Source organism: Myotis myotis, unplaced genomic scaffold (assembly GCF_014108235.1).
Source record: "Myotis myotis isolate mMyoMyo1 unplaced genomic scaffold, mMyoMyo1.p scaffold_m19_p_1, whole genome shotgun sequence".
NCBI lineage: Eukaryota > Metazoa > Chordata > Mammalia > Chiroptera > Vespertilionidae > Myotis > Myotis myotis.
Window position 1 is genome coordinate 48,835,295 of NW_023416313.1, and position 15,859 is coordinate 48,851,153.

The 15,859-nt window shown below is 35.7% G+C and overlaps 1 protein-coding gene across 4 annotated transcripts in view; it reads right to left on the minus strand.

Moving 5' to 3' along the window:
• The window catches only part of G3BP2 (G3BP stress granule assembly factor 2), a 35,930-nt gene continuing 20,071 nt past the window's right edge, over positions 1–15,859 (minus strand). The window contains exons 6-12 of one of the 4 annotated variants that reach the window (XM_036336667.1): positions 15,048–15,150; positions 11,366–11,546; positions 10,294–10,392; positions 6,081–6,183; positions 4,644–4,772; positions 3,392–3,510; positions 1–2,906 (exon numbers count right to left, since the gene is read on the minus strand). In XM_036336667.1, the coding sequence (XP_036192560.1) occupies positions 2,634–2,906; positions 3,392–3,510; positions 4,644–4,772; positions 6,081–6,183; positions 10,294–10,392; positions 11,366–11,546; positions 15,048–15,150 (1,007 nt within the window). In that variant the 3' untranslated portion in view covers positions 1–2,633. The remainder of the gene's footprint in view (positions 2,907–3,391; positions 3,511–4,643; positions 4,773–6,080; positions 6,184–10,293; positions 10,393–11,365; positions 11,547–15,047; positions 15,151–15,859) is intronic. The other 3 variants (XM_036336673.1, XM_036336679.1, XM_036336688.1) reach the window with 3 other exon arrangements.

Below are 15,859 nucleotides of genomic sequence, written 5' to 3' on the forward strand. Positions count from 1 at the left end.
AACGCTGCAGACATCAGTAGTTTATTGTTTGTTTAGTCCAAACACATTCAAAATGGAAACCAAAAGAATACTTTCCACCTGAAACAATTAAACTAGATTCTACTAGCATATAATGCTTAACACATTACAGCAATAAAGATGGTAATCCATTGTCTTCTATACCTACTAAAGCCGAGATGGTAAAGCCAATTTGGTTGCAATAGTGTCACAAGGATAGAATATTACCATCCAAAAAAAAAAAAAAATCAGCAAATAACAGTTATGGTAGATGAATATTTTTACTCTGGTTCACTGAAAAGGGGACAAAATGTTAAAAGTCCACAGTACTGCAGGTGAACAATCACCATGTAAACTTCTCCATGTGATGTTTTAATGATTTATTCATGGTACGTAAAGACTGAAGCTGAATGGCTCTTTGCTCTAATTTTCTATTACACTTAACATTTGCCATTACTTTTGGTGCCAGAACAGTTTTCATGAGTGGCAGGGCAATATCCTGGATTAGAAATTTCACATATATAAAATGGGAAGAAAGAAATGAGTAAAGGAAAAATATGCTATAGAAAAACACTGACAATAAACCACTCATTTAAAAGTAGTTTGAATAAAGGCTTCAAAACTCAAAATTCATTTTCTGGTAAGAACTTCAAGTACTATACATCAGAAAGTGTAAAAATTGTTTTAAGCAGAAAAAAGAAAAATCCTTAAGCCCCCCAAAATGGCAACTATTAAGATATCTGTGTCCCCAAAACGTATGCAATAGTGCAAGACTTTCCTCAAACATGGAAGACCTCATTCAAAGGAAAAAAAAGGGACAGATTTAATTTTACTTATATTACCCAGTACATGAAAAACAAAATATGTGCATCATTTGCTAATTTACTAAATAACAAAGTTTTCATAATTCAAAATCCGTTTGCTACTATGTCAAGTGCATTTCTGTTTTTACCAAGATAGAATGGAGAAGTCTTCCATGCTAACAAGCAGCTTTAAGTGGTCACACTTATTTACCCCACTCCTAGCTTGAAACATCAGAAACTGATATGTACCAAATGCTTCAAGCATAAAATTGATCATCCTTTGCCATACTTGCGGTTTACTGGAACTTGCTAAAGAGACAGACAATAATCCAGCAGCTACAAACTTTGCTCACAGAATTGTTTAGAGATTCATGTAAAAATAAAAGATGTCGTCCCAGACTTAAATTCAGAGCCACTTGGGTGCTGACATCAGTTCAAGAATTGTGCAAAATGAATGACAGTTCCCTGCCCCCCCAAATAGAAAATGCAAACACTTAAGAGCTGCTGTTCTTTTCTCTGAAAATTGCAGTATCCTCACTTCAGGTTTACTTGCCATTTATGGAATCTGACTGCTTTTAAAATGTCACTAAAAATGTACATCAAGTTGACTGACTTTTCCAAGCACCTCTCAAGTGATCTGCTTCATCATTCACATTCATGCTAAGAGAAAAGTCAACAAGAGACTTAAATAACCGACTTCCTCCTTCCCTCTCCCTCCCAAACACACAAGACTACCTCCCATAGAGAACACAAAGTTGTTAACTAAAGAACAAGGTAAATAATATGCTAGTCAATTTTACTAATTTTAAAGATACTGCAATTTTTATACACTTCAATGATTTTTCAACATTTTGCAGCTGTTTGGCTTTGCAGCACAGCAATTCATACACTATACTGTACAAAATTACCAGCAAGACTGGAATGATGTATTAATAGAAGGCACCATCATGCTTATTACATTACCAGAGAACAAAAATACAGTAAAGACAATTTTCACTGTACACAGCTTAAAGAAAGGACAAAGGGGAGGAGGAGTGTGTTGAGCAGCCAGCCATCCCTGTACTGAAGAGGGGCAGGTAGAAAAATCTTAGATATGGAGCTACTAAATCTGGTCTAGTATTCAAGACCATAGCATTTGAAGTTCTGATTTTTGTTATTTAGTTCAAACTAAATGATTTCCTTCTGGAATATACTTGTAGTCTTGTTAAGGTTTATGTGTACACACGCTGGTCACAGCAAGCAGATAAAATGCCCTCATCATTTCACAAACTATTTTCTACTGGAAAAAAGGATGAAAGATTTTTCTCCCCTGTTGCCTCCTGTTGCAGATGTCAATGTTAATGAGTTCAGAGTACCCATTAGTGCATTTTGATGAGTGCATAAAAAGTTTCTGTTGGTTTGTATTTTGGGGGAGCCAAGAAAAAAGGCAAGATTCTCCAATTGCACTATTTGTGTTTCCAAGATTAATAGGCAGAAACAGTAACACTTAAAACAAAATGTGCAGCAGAGGATTTTTTTTTTACTCAAAGGACCTGAATTCAGTTGGGCATGTCCTCTTAAAAAGTTCATTTTGTTGTAGATAGTTTAAGATATGGTCATTCCTCAGTCCTCAATTCTCCAAGTCTAGATTTATAAATTAACAATGTGAATCCTGTTGTGAAATTGGGGAAATAATGTCCACCTCAATTTAACTCATAACCAAAAGATGCTTTTCACATCAAAGAAATGATCAAAAAGGCTGTGTCACATTCCAAAGCCAAAAAAAAAAAATTAACAAGAATGCAAACACGATGAATAATGTACCACTGCCAAGACTTTGCCAACAGTGGGGCTTCAGCGACGCTGTCCTGTGAAGCGGCCTTCCATCTGCCCGGTTCCTCTTCCAGAGCCAAGTTTCTGTGCCATGCCACCTCTTGGAGGAGGTCCTCTTCCATCCCGGTCACGCATCATTCCACCACTCACTATTCCACGTGGACCACCAGGACCTCGATCATTGCGCCTAATATCCCTGCGATCATCACCACCACCTCTGGTTTCTCGCTCTCTTGCAGCTCTTGTTTTTTTCTCTTCCACATTTAAACGCACTTCCCCTCGAAACATAATTGGCTTTAAAAGGGAACAAAAAGATTTACATGGGCAGGTTAGATAGTAATAGTAAGTATTTCTTTGTATATGTAAATAAGAAAATCCTAAGAAACAAATTTAAAATGACCCACACCTCAGACTTTAAAACTAACAATTCTCTATTCTTTGCATAAACCAGCAGTTCTCAACCTGTGGGTCGCGACCATCGGAAAAACACATATAGCATTATCAGATATTTACATTACAATTCATAACAGTAGTAAAATTACAGTTATGACTTAGCAACGAAAATAATTTTATGGTTGGGGGTCACCACAACATGAGGAACTGTATTAAAGGGTCGCGGCATTAGGAAGGTTGAGAACCACTGGCATAAACCATTTCATAATGAACAATTTTTAGTTTTAACATTAAAAAAGATTCTCTATGGTTTAAAAATGCACCAGATTAATGTTATATACAGCAGGAATAATAAAGTCTTGAATTATGCCCTTTAGGTCACTTACTTTTGCAATTAAGATTCTCTGAACTGGTTCAGAGTCATCAAAAACCACAAAACCAAAATTTGGAAGCTTTCCGCCAACACCCTTGGTATTGATGCGAAGTTCCACAACATTCCCAAAACCTGTGAAAACAAACATACATTGCACCAAGGGTTAAACTTTTTTTTTTTTAATGGTAAGTTCACATTAATATTTTTATTTTTATTTTATTATTATTTTTAATCCTCACTCGAGGATATTTTTCCATTGATTTTTAGAGAGAGTGGAAGAGAGAGGGAAAGACAGAGAAAGATATTGATGTGAGAGAAACACATCAATTGGTTGCCTCCTGTACATGCCCTGACCAGGGCCTGGGCCTGGGCGGAGCCTGCAACCGAGGTACAGTGGGGCCTTGACTTATGAGTGTCCCGACTAACGAGTTTTTCAAAATATGAGCCGTCTCTCGGCCGATTTTTTGCTTTGAGTTGCGAGCTAAAATTTGGGTTACAAGCCAGCTTCAGATACCCCACCGCTAGTTGGCGCAGCGAACGTCACAGTGAACACCACAACATCAGCCCAGCATCACGTGTCTCACTCGTTCACTTTAAGATTTGACATACGAGTAATTTGAGTTACGAGCTCCGTCACGGACCGAATTAAACTCGTAAGTCAAGGCCCCACTGTACATGCCCTTGACCAGAATTGAACCTGGGACTCTTCGGTCCATGGGCCAATGCTCTATCCACTGAGCCAAACTAAACAGGGCACCAAGGGTTAAATATTTTAACAGAATACTTTGTGGCCTCAATTGTTCAAGATGAATAACCTTAATCTCCTTGATCCATCTCAAAATAAAAGTTGCAAGTGGCTATATCCAACAACAATTAAGGTACATATTCACTCATATAGGTCATTCATCTAAGACGCCAACAAGTAGCTGGACTATTTGTTTTGTAACCCTTCAGCATCTTTATTAGACATTTCAAAAGGAGAGTTATCTACATGATTTTAGAAAGATAATGCTATTTTCTATTTCTGATTTTTATTTGCTAAATTCATCCCACCTCCAAATTTAACACTGATTCATCCTGCTCCTTCGTCTTACCTACAGAGAACCAGGCCAGTCAACACTAAGTACCATCACTGAGAAACATCTGATATAGCCATCTACTCTCTTCTGATAAGTGGTTGGTACCTGGAGATATTCTAATTACTATGGAAAAAGCTCTGTTTTACTCCTGTTTAATTTTAAGATAAAACAAAATAAACCACTTACTCATGAAGAACTCTTTCAGTTCATTTTCATCAATATCATGTGGCAAGTTGCCAACAAAAAGTTGATGACTGTCTGGATAGCGAATTATTCTACGGTTGTCAGATTCATTCTGTTCTATATCTCCTCTGCCTGAGAAAAGAATAGAGCAGATATAAAGTTCACAACATCTTCTAAAAATTAGTTCAAAGCAATGAATATAAAAATCACTTAATATCAATATTCCTGGTTTAGTTTAATAAGATAGTGAGTTCCTTGAACAGAGATGAAAGTGCCTATTATTAGTAGGTTAATAAGGAAATGTGATAATGAAGTGTGAAGTGAGGGTACTGACTAGATTGCACAAGTCCCTTCTAGATCTACTCATCTGATTGATTATATGAAAGGTAAATGTTAGTAGTTCAAGTTTCCCTCCTTAAACTCTTGCCATTATTACCCAAGGAACCAAATAGATTTCATATAGTGAGATATATTTGTACTAAACATGTGTTTAGTATTTTGAAATACACAAATTACTTAATCTTTGGTAGTATGAAATTATAGCCAAATCAGTAAATTTAATAGTAATACTTCATGTATATATTATGTATGTTAGGGTGTTCACATACATTTATACACATATATATATAAATTGTATTTGATCCTCCCAGTAACACAAAAAACACAGGCATATAAGAAAGGCATTGCACAAGAAAAATTTGTATAACTGAATGGCATAAGATAATATCATAATTTAAGGGGGTATCACCTAAGATCATAAACTCAATCAGTGGCAAAGCTAGGATAAACCCTAGCTTCCATGACTTCTGGTTTAATAACACATCACTTATATTTTACTTTTGTGGAAAAAATTACACATTCTAAATTTGATGTATACCATCTCCCACCTCCTCCCAAAAGCAATCTAAACATACTTATATTATTCAAATAGAGGTGCTATATGTATTAGCTAAAAATGGAAACAAGTCAAAAATCATGGCAACTTACTTAAAACCTAAGACAATCAAAATAAGAAGAATCAGGGTGTGCTTATTTGTTTATCTGTGAAGAGATAAGAGTGCTAAGTAAGAAAGTAGGTTATTGGCAGCTCGGTTTTGAATTCTTAGAACCAGCGACAATAACCAAATACTTGGCTCAAAATTATTATTAATAACTATCTTCAAAATACATGTCTCTATGGCATGACAACTAATCCTCCCCTAGAAGTTAGTTGTTTTGTACCAGACTGAATTTTAGCAGGTTATTTAAACCTTTAAGCATTTTGAAAATGAAAGAAAAGAATTTGGGTATAAAACACTATCTGTATTGAAACAACATAGATCTTGTTTCTGTAAAAACAAAACAAAACACACACACACACAGTTTTCAAGTTCAGTATTTTCCAACTTTTCAAGTACTAAACACAAAATTCTAACAGTTACAGAGGAGGGACTGACTCACCTGGTCTTGGCCCTCTAGGAGGAAAACCAGGTCGTTCTCTAGGTCGTTGTTCACGCACACGAGGTGGCTGAGACTGAACTTCTGGTTTAGCTTCAACTCTCGGCTAAAATACAAGGGAAAAAAACACATTATAAAATGCAAGGGAAAACACACATTATAAAGAAAAGAAACACAGTCCATAGAAAAAACCAACAAAAGCAACTACCAAAAGTCACTAACAGGCATAACGGTAATTTTAAGTTTAGAATGTTTTTAACATAGTGTCTAATTATACATGAAAAATAATTTTATAAAAATATTCTGTACCAATCTAGGACTGTAGGGTAGGCTTTGTTTTCCCACTCAAGGCCATATAACTCACAATAAGCTATTTTTTACAATCATATTTTAAAAGTTACATCCATACTGAGAAAGCATAAAAATCACAAAAATGCAAGAAGAACCAGCCACTCCATGTAAACACACACACAAAAGAGTCATCTTTATTTCAGGAAGACAAGAATATCTGGCACATACTTTCTAATTATCTAGCTTGCTGCCCTTCAAATGTAAGTGCTCAGCAATATCCTCTAAACCTCACCCTATAAATAAACCTTGAAAATCAATATTTTGATAGATCAAAATATACAACTTAGCTTATTCTAGCACCTAAAAATACTACTTTTAAGTCAAAATGCACGTAAGAAAACAAGATAGAAACATGTATATAGTATCTCAAATAGTCAAAGAAGTCTTTTAACTTTCTATTGCTCTTCCTTATGAGAAAGGTGTGCATTTATTTAAGGACTGACCCCGACAATTTTCCTTAACTGTTTCTTGAGAGATAATTGGGGGAGGGAGGTAATGGGACATTTAAGATGCCTTCCAAAAGTTTCTGCTAACTGCTGAATTAAACACATACAATTCAACTATTTAAAAACAAAATAACATCCACATCTATCACATTTTCTTTTAATATAATGGCATGTTCAGTATTCCCAACTTCTTCAGGTTATCTACTGCCCAAATATTTGTAGTACAAGGAAGAGATAAAATATATGGACCTTCAAAGGATGCTGAAAACACTCAGCAGTATATGAAGAACATGTTGTCAAGTCGGGAAGCTAGTAATTTCAGTGCTGTCTTTATGGTTGATCATCTCTAAGGACCTCAGTCCCAGCAGTGGCTCAAACTTATCATTTATATATAACAAGTATTATAATTTGCAAGGACATTTTTTTACAAGGATATATTTTGATATAAAAAGTTATGCTTCCTTCACCAATGACAATTTATTTCTGTAAATGCCTTCACCCACTATAACCACTGTAATTCCTAACAGTTTTTAACAAATTCGTCTGACTCTTCCCAAATTCTATTTTCTTCCATGTAGGTTCTCATTTCCTCCAACAAGATTGTTTCCCATGATCTAGAATTTTGCTAGTTAAAAAATTTTTTAACTCCAGATTTTTTCAGTTATTTACATGTATTTATTCCTACAAGGACCATATCTTAATTTATTTCTACACCACCCAAAGAACCAAAACAATGGTGCTAGACATCGATGTTTAGTAACTATTAATTCACTTAAAATTAAATCACATTTAGTTAGTTCTCTAACCCAAATATGTAGAAGAATGTTCTATGCCTGACCCAAGTTATAGCCCTGAGACCATTACTATCTCTAGTTGGAACTGAACACTAGAAGATATTTTGACCCATAAAGTGATGCCTGAAAAAGGCAGTTACCTAGAAATTTCAACTTAAGGGGGCCTAAAGTGCAACTTAACTTGAATATTAGGTTGTAAAACAGAATTAAAGAATAGATGTACTCTAACAAAATTTTGATGAAGCTAGTGTGTTTTACAAATTCATAAAAATAGCAAATGAACATTTTAATTTAAAAATATCAGAAAAAGCTAAGACTCATTCAATTCAAATGTTATCAAAGAATTTGAGGCAACCTGACTGATTCAAATCGTTTTCAAAACAGATTACCAAAATAAAACCACAAGTAGCAAAACAGAAAAGTTCTTCCATTATCCTAAGGGCTTCAAAGTAACAATTATTTAAATAATTTTCAACATCTTACAAATAAATTAATTTAGCAACCTTTTAGTATATATCTCATAATACCAATGCAAGAAAAATCAGATTAAAAATCTAACAAAATTCTTTTCAATAATTGATTAATATTTTAACTAAGCCAGCTGTGTAGTTATACTTTAGGCTTAAGTTTATTATTAAAACTACTTATTCTAACTAGATAAAATGGCTAACATGCCACATACTATTTTATTTGAGGGCCTTAAAATTATTTCCATGTAACAAGAAAGTGTGCTCACATGACAAACCCCACAAATGAAAGTAAAACGAAATGAGATAAAATGAAACCATCAAATCAAGTCAATAACAGCAAATAAAAACCGCAACTAATAAATACATCCTTCAATTTAACATAAGCTATTTAGATAAAATAATCAATTTCCAGACAAGATCTTTTTACCAAGAAATTAATGCCTACTAATAATACCCTAGAACTACATTTAATTATTTTATTAATTACCTATGCTAAAACTGTTAAGGAAATAAATATTACACCAAAGTAACAAAATAAAATTGAAAGGTTTATTAAATCAAGGGGAAAATCATGAATTCATTCTAAATATAGCTTAAAGAGATCAGAAATTTGTTTTAAAGTTTAAATTATAAACATTTTGTTTTAATAATAAGGGTATAGGTTGGGAAATACAATCTAGTCTCCTACAATTCAAAAACTAACTTCAAAAACTTTAAGATATTGTTTTTCCTAGGCAAGAGGCTAGGATATAATGAAATGCAATTTAGACATGCCTTAAATATAGTTAGTACTCTTCTTAAATGTAAATAGAGATACATTCCCCTTCAAAGGTCTAAAGAAATCTAAATAAGTTTGCGTAAGTCACACATGGACTCTGGTGCTCATGGCATCCAACTGCATGAATTCAAAGTCCAGCCCTACTATTTATATACCTGTCTCAAGTACTACTCAATTTAATTAAGTGGGAAACAGGAATAATAATAGTAACCACCCTCACAAAGTGGTTATGAGGATTAGATGAGAATGAATATAAAATGTTTTGACAATGCCTGGTATAATGAGGATAAGTTATTTTAACTAGCAGTAATTAAAAAAAAAAAATGTAGCCAACTCTGTGAAATGAAGTAGCAATCCAAAGGATTCCAAATGCAAATCTGATAAATCAAGCATTTCAAAGCATATCCAAAAGTCACTTATCAGGTCTTCAGATGGGTTGAAAAGTACAATCAATACTTGGTAAATTAATTTTAAGGGAGAATCCTGATTTGTGATCTGAGGTAACTAACTACTCAACACTTCCTGAATATCTAACTGAGGGGAAAAAAAGGTTATCATGAGGCCATGCATTGTACCTGATTATGTGTACCAACACCAGAAAGACTGACTCATATTACTAGCTTTTTGAAACCACAAAGATTCACTATTTAGAGCATATTAAGAGGTGTACACAAACAATTGTATGTTCACTAACAACTTTAAATGTAAATTTTCTAGTGGAATGAAGTTTAAGTCAAAATGTAGGTAAAAGAATTAGACATTCTTTTAAACTGTGCTTATAAATTTAATTTAAATTTAGTTAATTCTAAAGTACACCTATTTTCAATGTTTTGAAAGCTCTGAAATGTGTATGATGACCACAAACAAAAAGCAGAATACTGGAATGATTGGTTAAGGTGAACACTACAGTCATAAGTTGGTACAGGCTTCGATTAAACGGTGTGAACCACTTACAGACGAAGAACTTAGGCAGTATAATTTTTAAAGTATTTTATTTTTTTAAAACAGTGATTCTTTATAATGCCATACTACTTTGTGCCTTTCCAAATTTCTTCCTTAAAATAGGTTTTAAATAAAATTTAAAACTTTTTAAAAAGGAATTATTTTGGTTATTTTATAGAAGCCTTTTAAATGACAATATAATTAATGTATATAAAACCAACTTAATCTGCATTTCACACACCCAAACCCCAAATACCACCTATGCAGATGATGAATGGAGATTTGGCATTTAAAGTGGGTGCACTGACATTTAATACAATTTTTTTGGTATATTTAATCCATAATTTCTGATTGACTCATTTTAAAAAGTATTAAAAAGATAAGCAATTGGCAATGTAACAAGGATACAATCCAATGTGTTCACAGATTGGTTACCTGTGAGACTGGTGCTTTAACATGGGGTGGAATTCCAGAGGAAGAAACAGTACCACTAGGAGGCAGGTTTTTACTGGTCACTGAAGCCCAGGAGAAAGCCTGCAGGAAATGCAACAAACCTAGACTACTAATCATGGAAAACCACCAACATTCCTATAGGGAAACTTCCAAATATATATTTTCTTTTCACTTCTAAACTACTGTTCTATATTGGAAGACTCCTAAAAGAAAGGCACACACACACATGCCAGTCTATGTGCCAGCTTTCATAATCTCATTATGCAAGATTATTTGATGTTTTTTCTGAACTACTAAATAAATCCACAAGCAAGTTCCTATATGCCCTAAGTAGATGAGGAAGTGGCACAAAACCACTAATACATGCTAGAAAAAAAAAAGAGCCTAATAGAATCAATTTCTTTCCCCTTTTAGAGAAAAATGGGGTGTGTGATGGTGTTAAGAGGGGAAGGATAGGAAAGAAGAAAGTATTAGCTGGAAACTTTAACAAACATTCACAAATTGAACAAGGAATCTCCTCTCACTACCCAAATATACTTTAACCTTCTACTTTTACAGAAAGATAAAAGATGTATAGGTAGGCTTAAATGATACATTACGGGTGTCACTCATATTTCCAAGACAGTTTAATTAGTGTAGTAAGGAAACTGTTCCCATTAAGCCAGAAATAAGAGGTATCTCTTCTTTTAATAGGCCAACTTATTTAAGTTGGGAAATTGTAAGACTGCTTGCATCTGGTGTGTAGAGGATTTATTAGTACAGAATGGAAGAGCAACTCTCAGTTTTATGCATGGACCCAAATAATTTTATGTAAGGTACTAAACATTGCAGAGACAAAGATTAATCTTCAACTTCACTCTGAGGGGTATTTTTTGAGGGGAAAAAAAAACAATGAGATTTTCTCAGGATTACCAAAAAACCCAGTTTCTTTCATATGCACAAAAAAGTATAGTTTACTATATGAAACAAATTAACATAATAGAACAAAGGTCATGCTTCATTAATGGTATCAAATATAAAAGTGTGATGTTATAAAGAGTTCCTTTGATCTAACCTTCGGTGGTTCTTGTGGCAGAGACACAGGTTCGGCAGGAGGAGGAGAAGTAGACTTCTCCTCTAATTCTTCCAACTTCTTCTCTTCCACTGACAACTTCAGCTCTTCAGTCTTTGTTTCAGATTCTGGCTCAGGTTCAGGTTCATGAGAGGATTCTTCCAAAGGCTCCTCTATGCCATTACTACAATAACATATTTTATTTCCTTTTCAGTATGAGTAAAATGATCAATTCAAATAAGATAAAATTCAGTATCTCTCTAATCTAATGGGCAAAAGTCCAGTAAGAACCAGAAGGCAGAAGGGAATAATGCTCTCAAGCAACATTTCTCAACTTCACTGATTTAAAACTGGATTACTAAAAATGTTTACTTTAGTATCAACTAGAAATAAACCCCCTATTTATAAAATTAAATGCTCATGCCCTAGCCAGTTTTGCTCAGTGGATAGAGCGTCAGCCTGCGGACTGAAGGGTCCCAGGTTCGATTCCGGTCAAGGGCATGTACCTTGGTTGTGGGCTCCAGGGCAAGTGTAGGAGGCAACCAATCGATGTTTCTCTCACATTGATATTTCTGTCTTTTCCTCTCTTCCACTCTCTCTAAAAATCAATAGAAAAATACCCTTAAGTGATAATCAAAAAAAAAAAAATGATGTTGAAAAACAAACAGATAAGGAATAAAATAAGAGAACCAAGATGGCAGCATAGGTAAACACTGGAAATTGCTGCCTCCCACAACCACTTCAAAAATACAACTAAATGGATGGAACTGGAGAGCATTATGCTAAGTGAAATAAGCCAGTCAATGAAAGAAAAATACCACATTATCTCAGTCATTTATGGATAATTAAGACCATTATAAACTGATGAAAAAAAATAGATACAGAGGCAGAGCAACATCGAACAGACTGTCAAACTACAGCGAGAAGGCTGGGGAGGGTTGGGGGGGTGGGTAAGAGATCAACCGAAGGACGTGTATGCATGCATACGAGCATGACCAATGGACACAAGACACTGGGGGCATGGGAGGCTAGGGGAGGGTCAAGGGGAGAAAAAAAAAGGAGACATATATAATACTCTCTGTAATACTTTAAGCAATAAAACAATAAAAAAAAAATTTAAAATTTTAAAAAAAATACAACTAAAAGACAAAACAGAAATCATCCAGAACCACAGGAAGGCTGGCTGAGTGGAAATTCTACAACTAGAAGGAAAGAGAAAAGCACAGAGACCCAAAGGAGGTTTGGAAGTAAAGTGCAGAGGTACGGAGGCACACGCATAAAGGGCTGGCAACTGAGGACGCGGTTTTCTTTTTTAATCGGGAGGGAGACACAAGCACCCTAATGCTCTGAACTACAGTTCCGGGCGAGTCTCTGGGGACCCAGACTCATACGGGGAGAAACTGGACTGTCTGGCAGCGGGCAGAACTCAAAGGCGGCTTTCTATCAGAGGTGCCTGCAGCGATTACAGAACAGTGAGAACTGGGGCCTCTTAGGGCACGGCTGAGGATCAGCCATAGTTGTTTGCTCCGCCCTGTTGATTCCCTGAGACCTCGCCCCGCCCCACCCAAGCTGTGCACAGAGGCTTTTGCATATGAATGACCTGGCCCTCTGCAATCTAAAATTACCTAACAAACTGCAGCTGAGTCAGGGAGACCCAGAACATCCAAAAGAAGGCCCAAGGCCCCACAGCATCTTGCACTGCTTCACAGCTGGGCCTCATCTGGGCACCTCCAAACCCCAAACAAAGAAGAGGAATCTGCAGATCTCTCCATAGCTCCTGCTGGGTAGCCTCAGGCAGAACACCTCCTTAGAGATCCAAGAGCCAGTGTACCCAGTGGTCAGAGTGGGACCATCCCGATTACAACTCTTCAGATCCAAAAGGGACACACTCAGGGGGCAGACTCAGTGAGCACCAAAGCCCCACTGAAGCAAGTCTTGCCCCAGAAGGGTGTCTCTAGCACAGAAGTTCTCCCACTGCAGACACAGCTGATTCTCACAGCCAATTAGCCTGGAGGTCAATTCCTCCCAGTGATACCTACAACAATCAAGGCTTAACTACAACAAGACTGTGCACAAAGCCCACAAAGGGGTGCACCAAGAGTGTCCACCTCAGGTAATTGGGGAGGCTGAGCCACTGGGCCCTATAGGACACCTAGCACAGAAAGCCACTCTATCAACACAGGGAAGCAGCCAAAATGAGGAGATAAAAAAACAGGTCACAAATGACAGAAATGGAGGAAAGCAAACTACTGGATATAGAGTTCAAAACCACGGTTATAAGGTTACTCAAGAATCTTCTAGAAACCGCTGATAAATTTAGGGAGACCCTCCATAAATCTAGTGAGACCCTCGAGGATAGGAAAAAGGACCAACTAGAAATTAAGCATACACTGGCTGAAATAAAGAATAATATATAGAGATCCAACAGCAGACTAGAGGATCCCAAGAATCAAGTCAAAGATTTGAAATATGAAGAAACAAAAAACAACCAACCGGAAAAACAAAAAGAAAAAAGAATCCAAAAATATGAAGATAGCGTAAGGAGCCTCTGGGACAGCTTCAAGCGTACCAACATCCGAATTATGGGGGTGCCAGAAGAAGAGAGAGAGCAAGATATTGAAAACCTATTTGAAGAAATAATGACAGAAAACTTGCCCTACCTGGTGAAAGAAATAGACTTACAAGTCCAGGAAGCGCAGAGAACCCCAAACAAAAGGAATCCAAAGAGGAACACACCAAGACACATCATAATTAAAATGCCAAAAGCAAAAGACAAAGAGAGACTCTTAAAAGCAGCAAGAGAAAGAAACTCAGTTACCTACAAGGGAGTACCCATATGACTGTCAGCTGATTTCTCAACAGAAACTATGCAGGCCAGAAGGGAGTGGCAAGAAATATTCAAAGTGATGAACAGCAAGAACCTACAACCAAGATTACTTTATCCAGCAAAGCTATCATTCAGAATTGAAGTTCAGATAAAAAGCTTCAGAGATAAGAAAAAGATAAGGAGTTCATCACTACTAAACCAGTATTATATGAAATGCTAAAAGGTATCCTTTAAGAAGAGGAAGAAGAAAAGGTAAAGATAAAAATTATGAACAACAAATACATATCTATCAACAAATGAATCTAAAAATCAAGTGAATAAATAATCTGATGAACAGAATAAACTGGTGAATATAACAGAATCAGGAGCTTAGAAAGGGAGTGGACAGACAATTCTCAGGGGGAAAGGGGTGTGGGGGGTGCGGGAAGAGACTGGACAAAAATCGTTCACCTATGGATGAGGACAGTGGGGGGTGGGGGGTAAGGACAGAGGGTGGGGTGGGAACCAGGTGGAGGGGAGCTATGGGGGGGAAAAAGAGGAACAACTGTAATAATCTGAACAATAAAGATTTCATTTAAAAAAAATAAAGAATAAAATAATCTAAAAAAAATAAAATAAATAAAATGCTCACTCTGTATTGTCCTAAGTGATCTGCATTATCAGTAAGTGATCATGGTTTTGGTCTAAACCATGTTCAATTTTTTAATTAATTAAAACAATTATTTCCAAATTTCTCGTAAAGTACTCAAATACTGTCCTAATAGGTACCTTTATCAAAAACTTCCAACAATTCTAGGAGCAAAAACCACCTGACATTATAATATAGAACAAATTTAACTTTGCAAGCACTATTCTTACGTCACAGGGTGAGCTTCATAGTATCCACTGTTAGCATTTTCTTGTACAGGTTCTGGAGTTGGTTGCCTTTCTTCTTGTTCCTCTTCTACTTCATCTTCCGATTCTGACAACACATAATATACCAAATCTTTTTTTTAAGAGGTTCAACACACAATGTGATATACATATTTTTAATGATTAAGGCAGTGATATGATAGTAAATAGCAAAAAATTGTCAGATTTCTTACAAAAGCACTAATTTGTGATATTCCCTAGTCTCTAAGAAAAATGAAGAGCAAGCACGATAAAGTTTGGTATTTAATTGTATTTTCCTTAAAAATCCTTTAGTGCCCTAACTGGTTTGGCTCAGTGGATAGAGTGTCGGCCTGCGGAGTAAAAGGTCCCAGCCTCGATTCCGGTCAAGGGCATGTACCTTGGTTGCCGGCACATACCCAGTAGAAGGTGTGCAGGAGGCAGCTTATTGATGTTTCTCTCTCATTGATGTTTCTAACTCTCTATCCCTCTCCCTTTTTCTCTGTAAAAAATCAATAAACTATATTTAAAAAAAGAGTCCATTAGTAAGGAAAAGAAAAGAAATAAATTATAAAGCCATAACTCAGTTTCCTCTGTTGCATCTATTCAATAGAGCAAATAATAATTTAAAAAATGATGTATATCAATGGAAGATCAACTAAATAATTATGGTATATCCAAAAAAATTACCAGTCAACAAAAATATTAAGTGAAAAATTAAAAGCAAGTATTATTTTAAAAATATTTGTATTGATTTCACTGAGGAAGGGAGATGGAGAGAGAGATAGAAACATCAATGA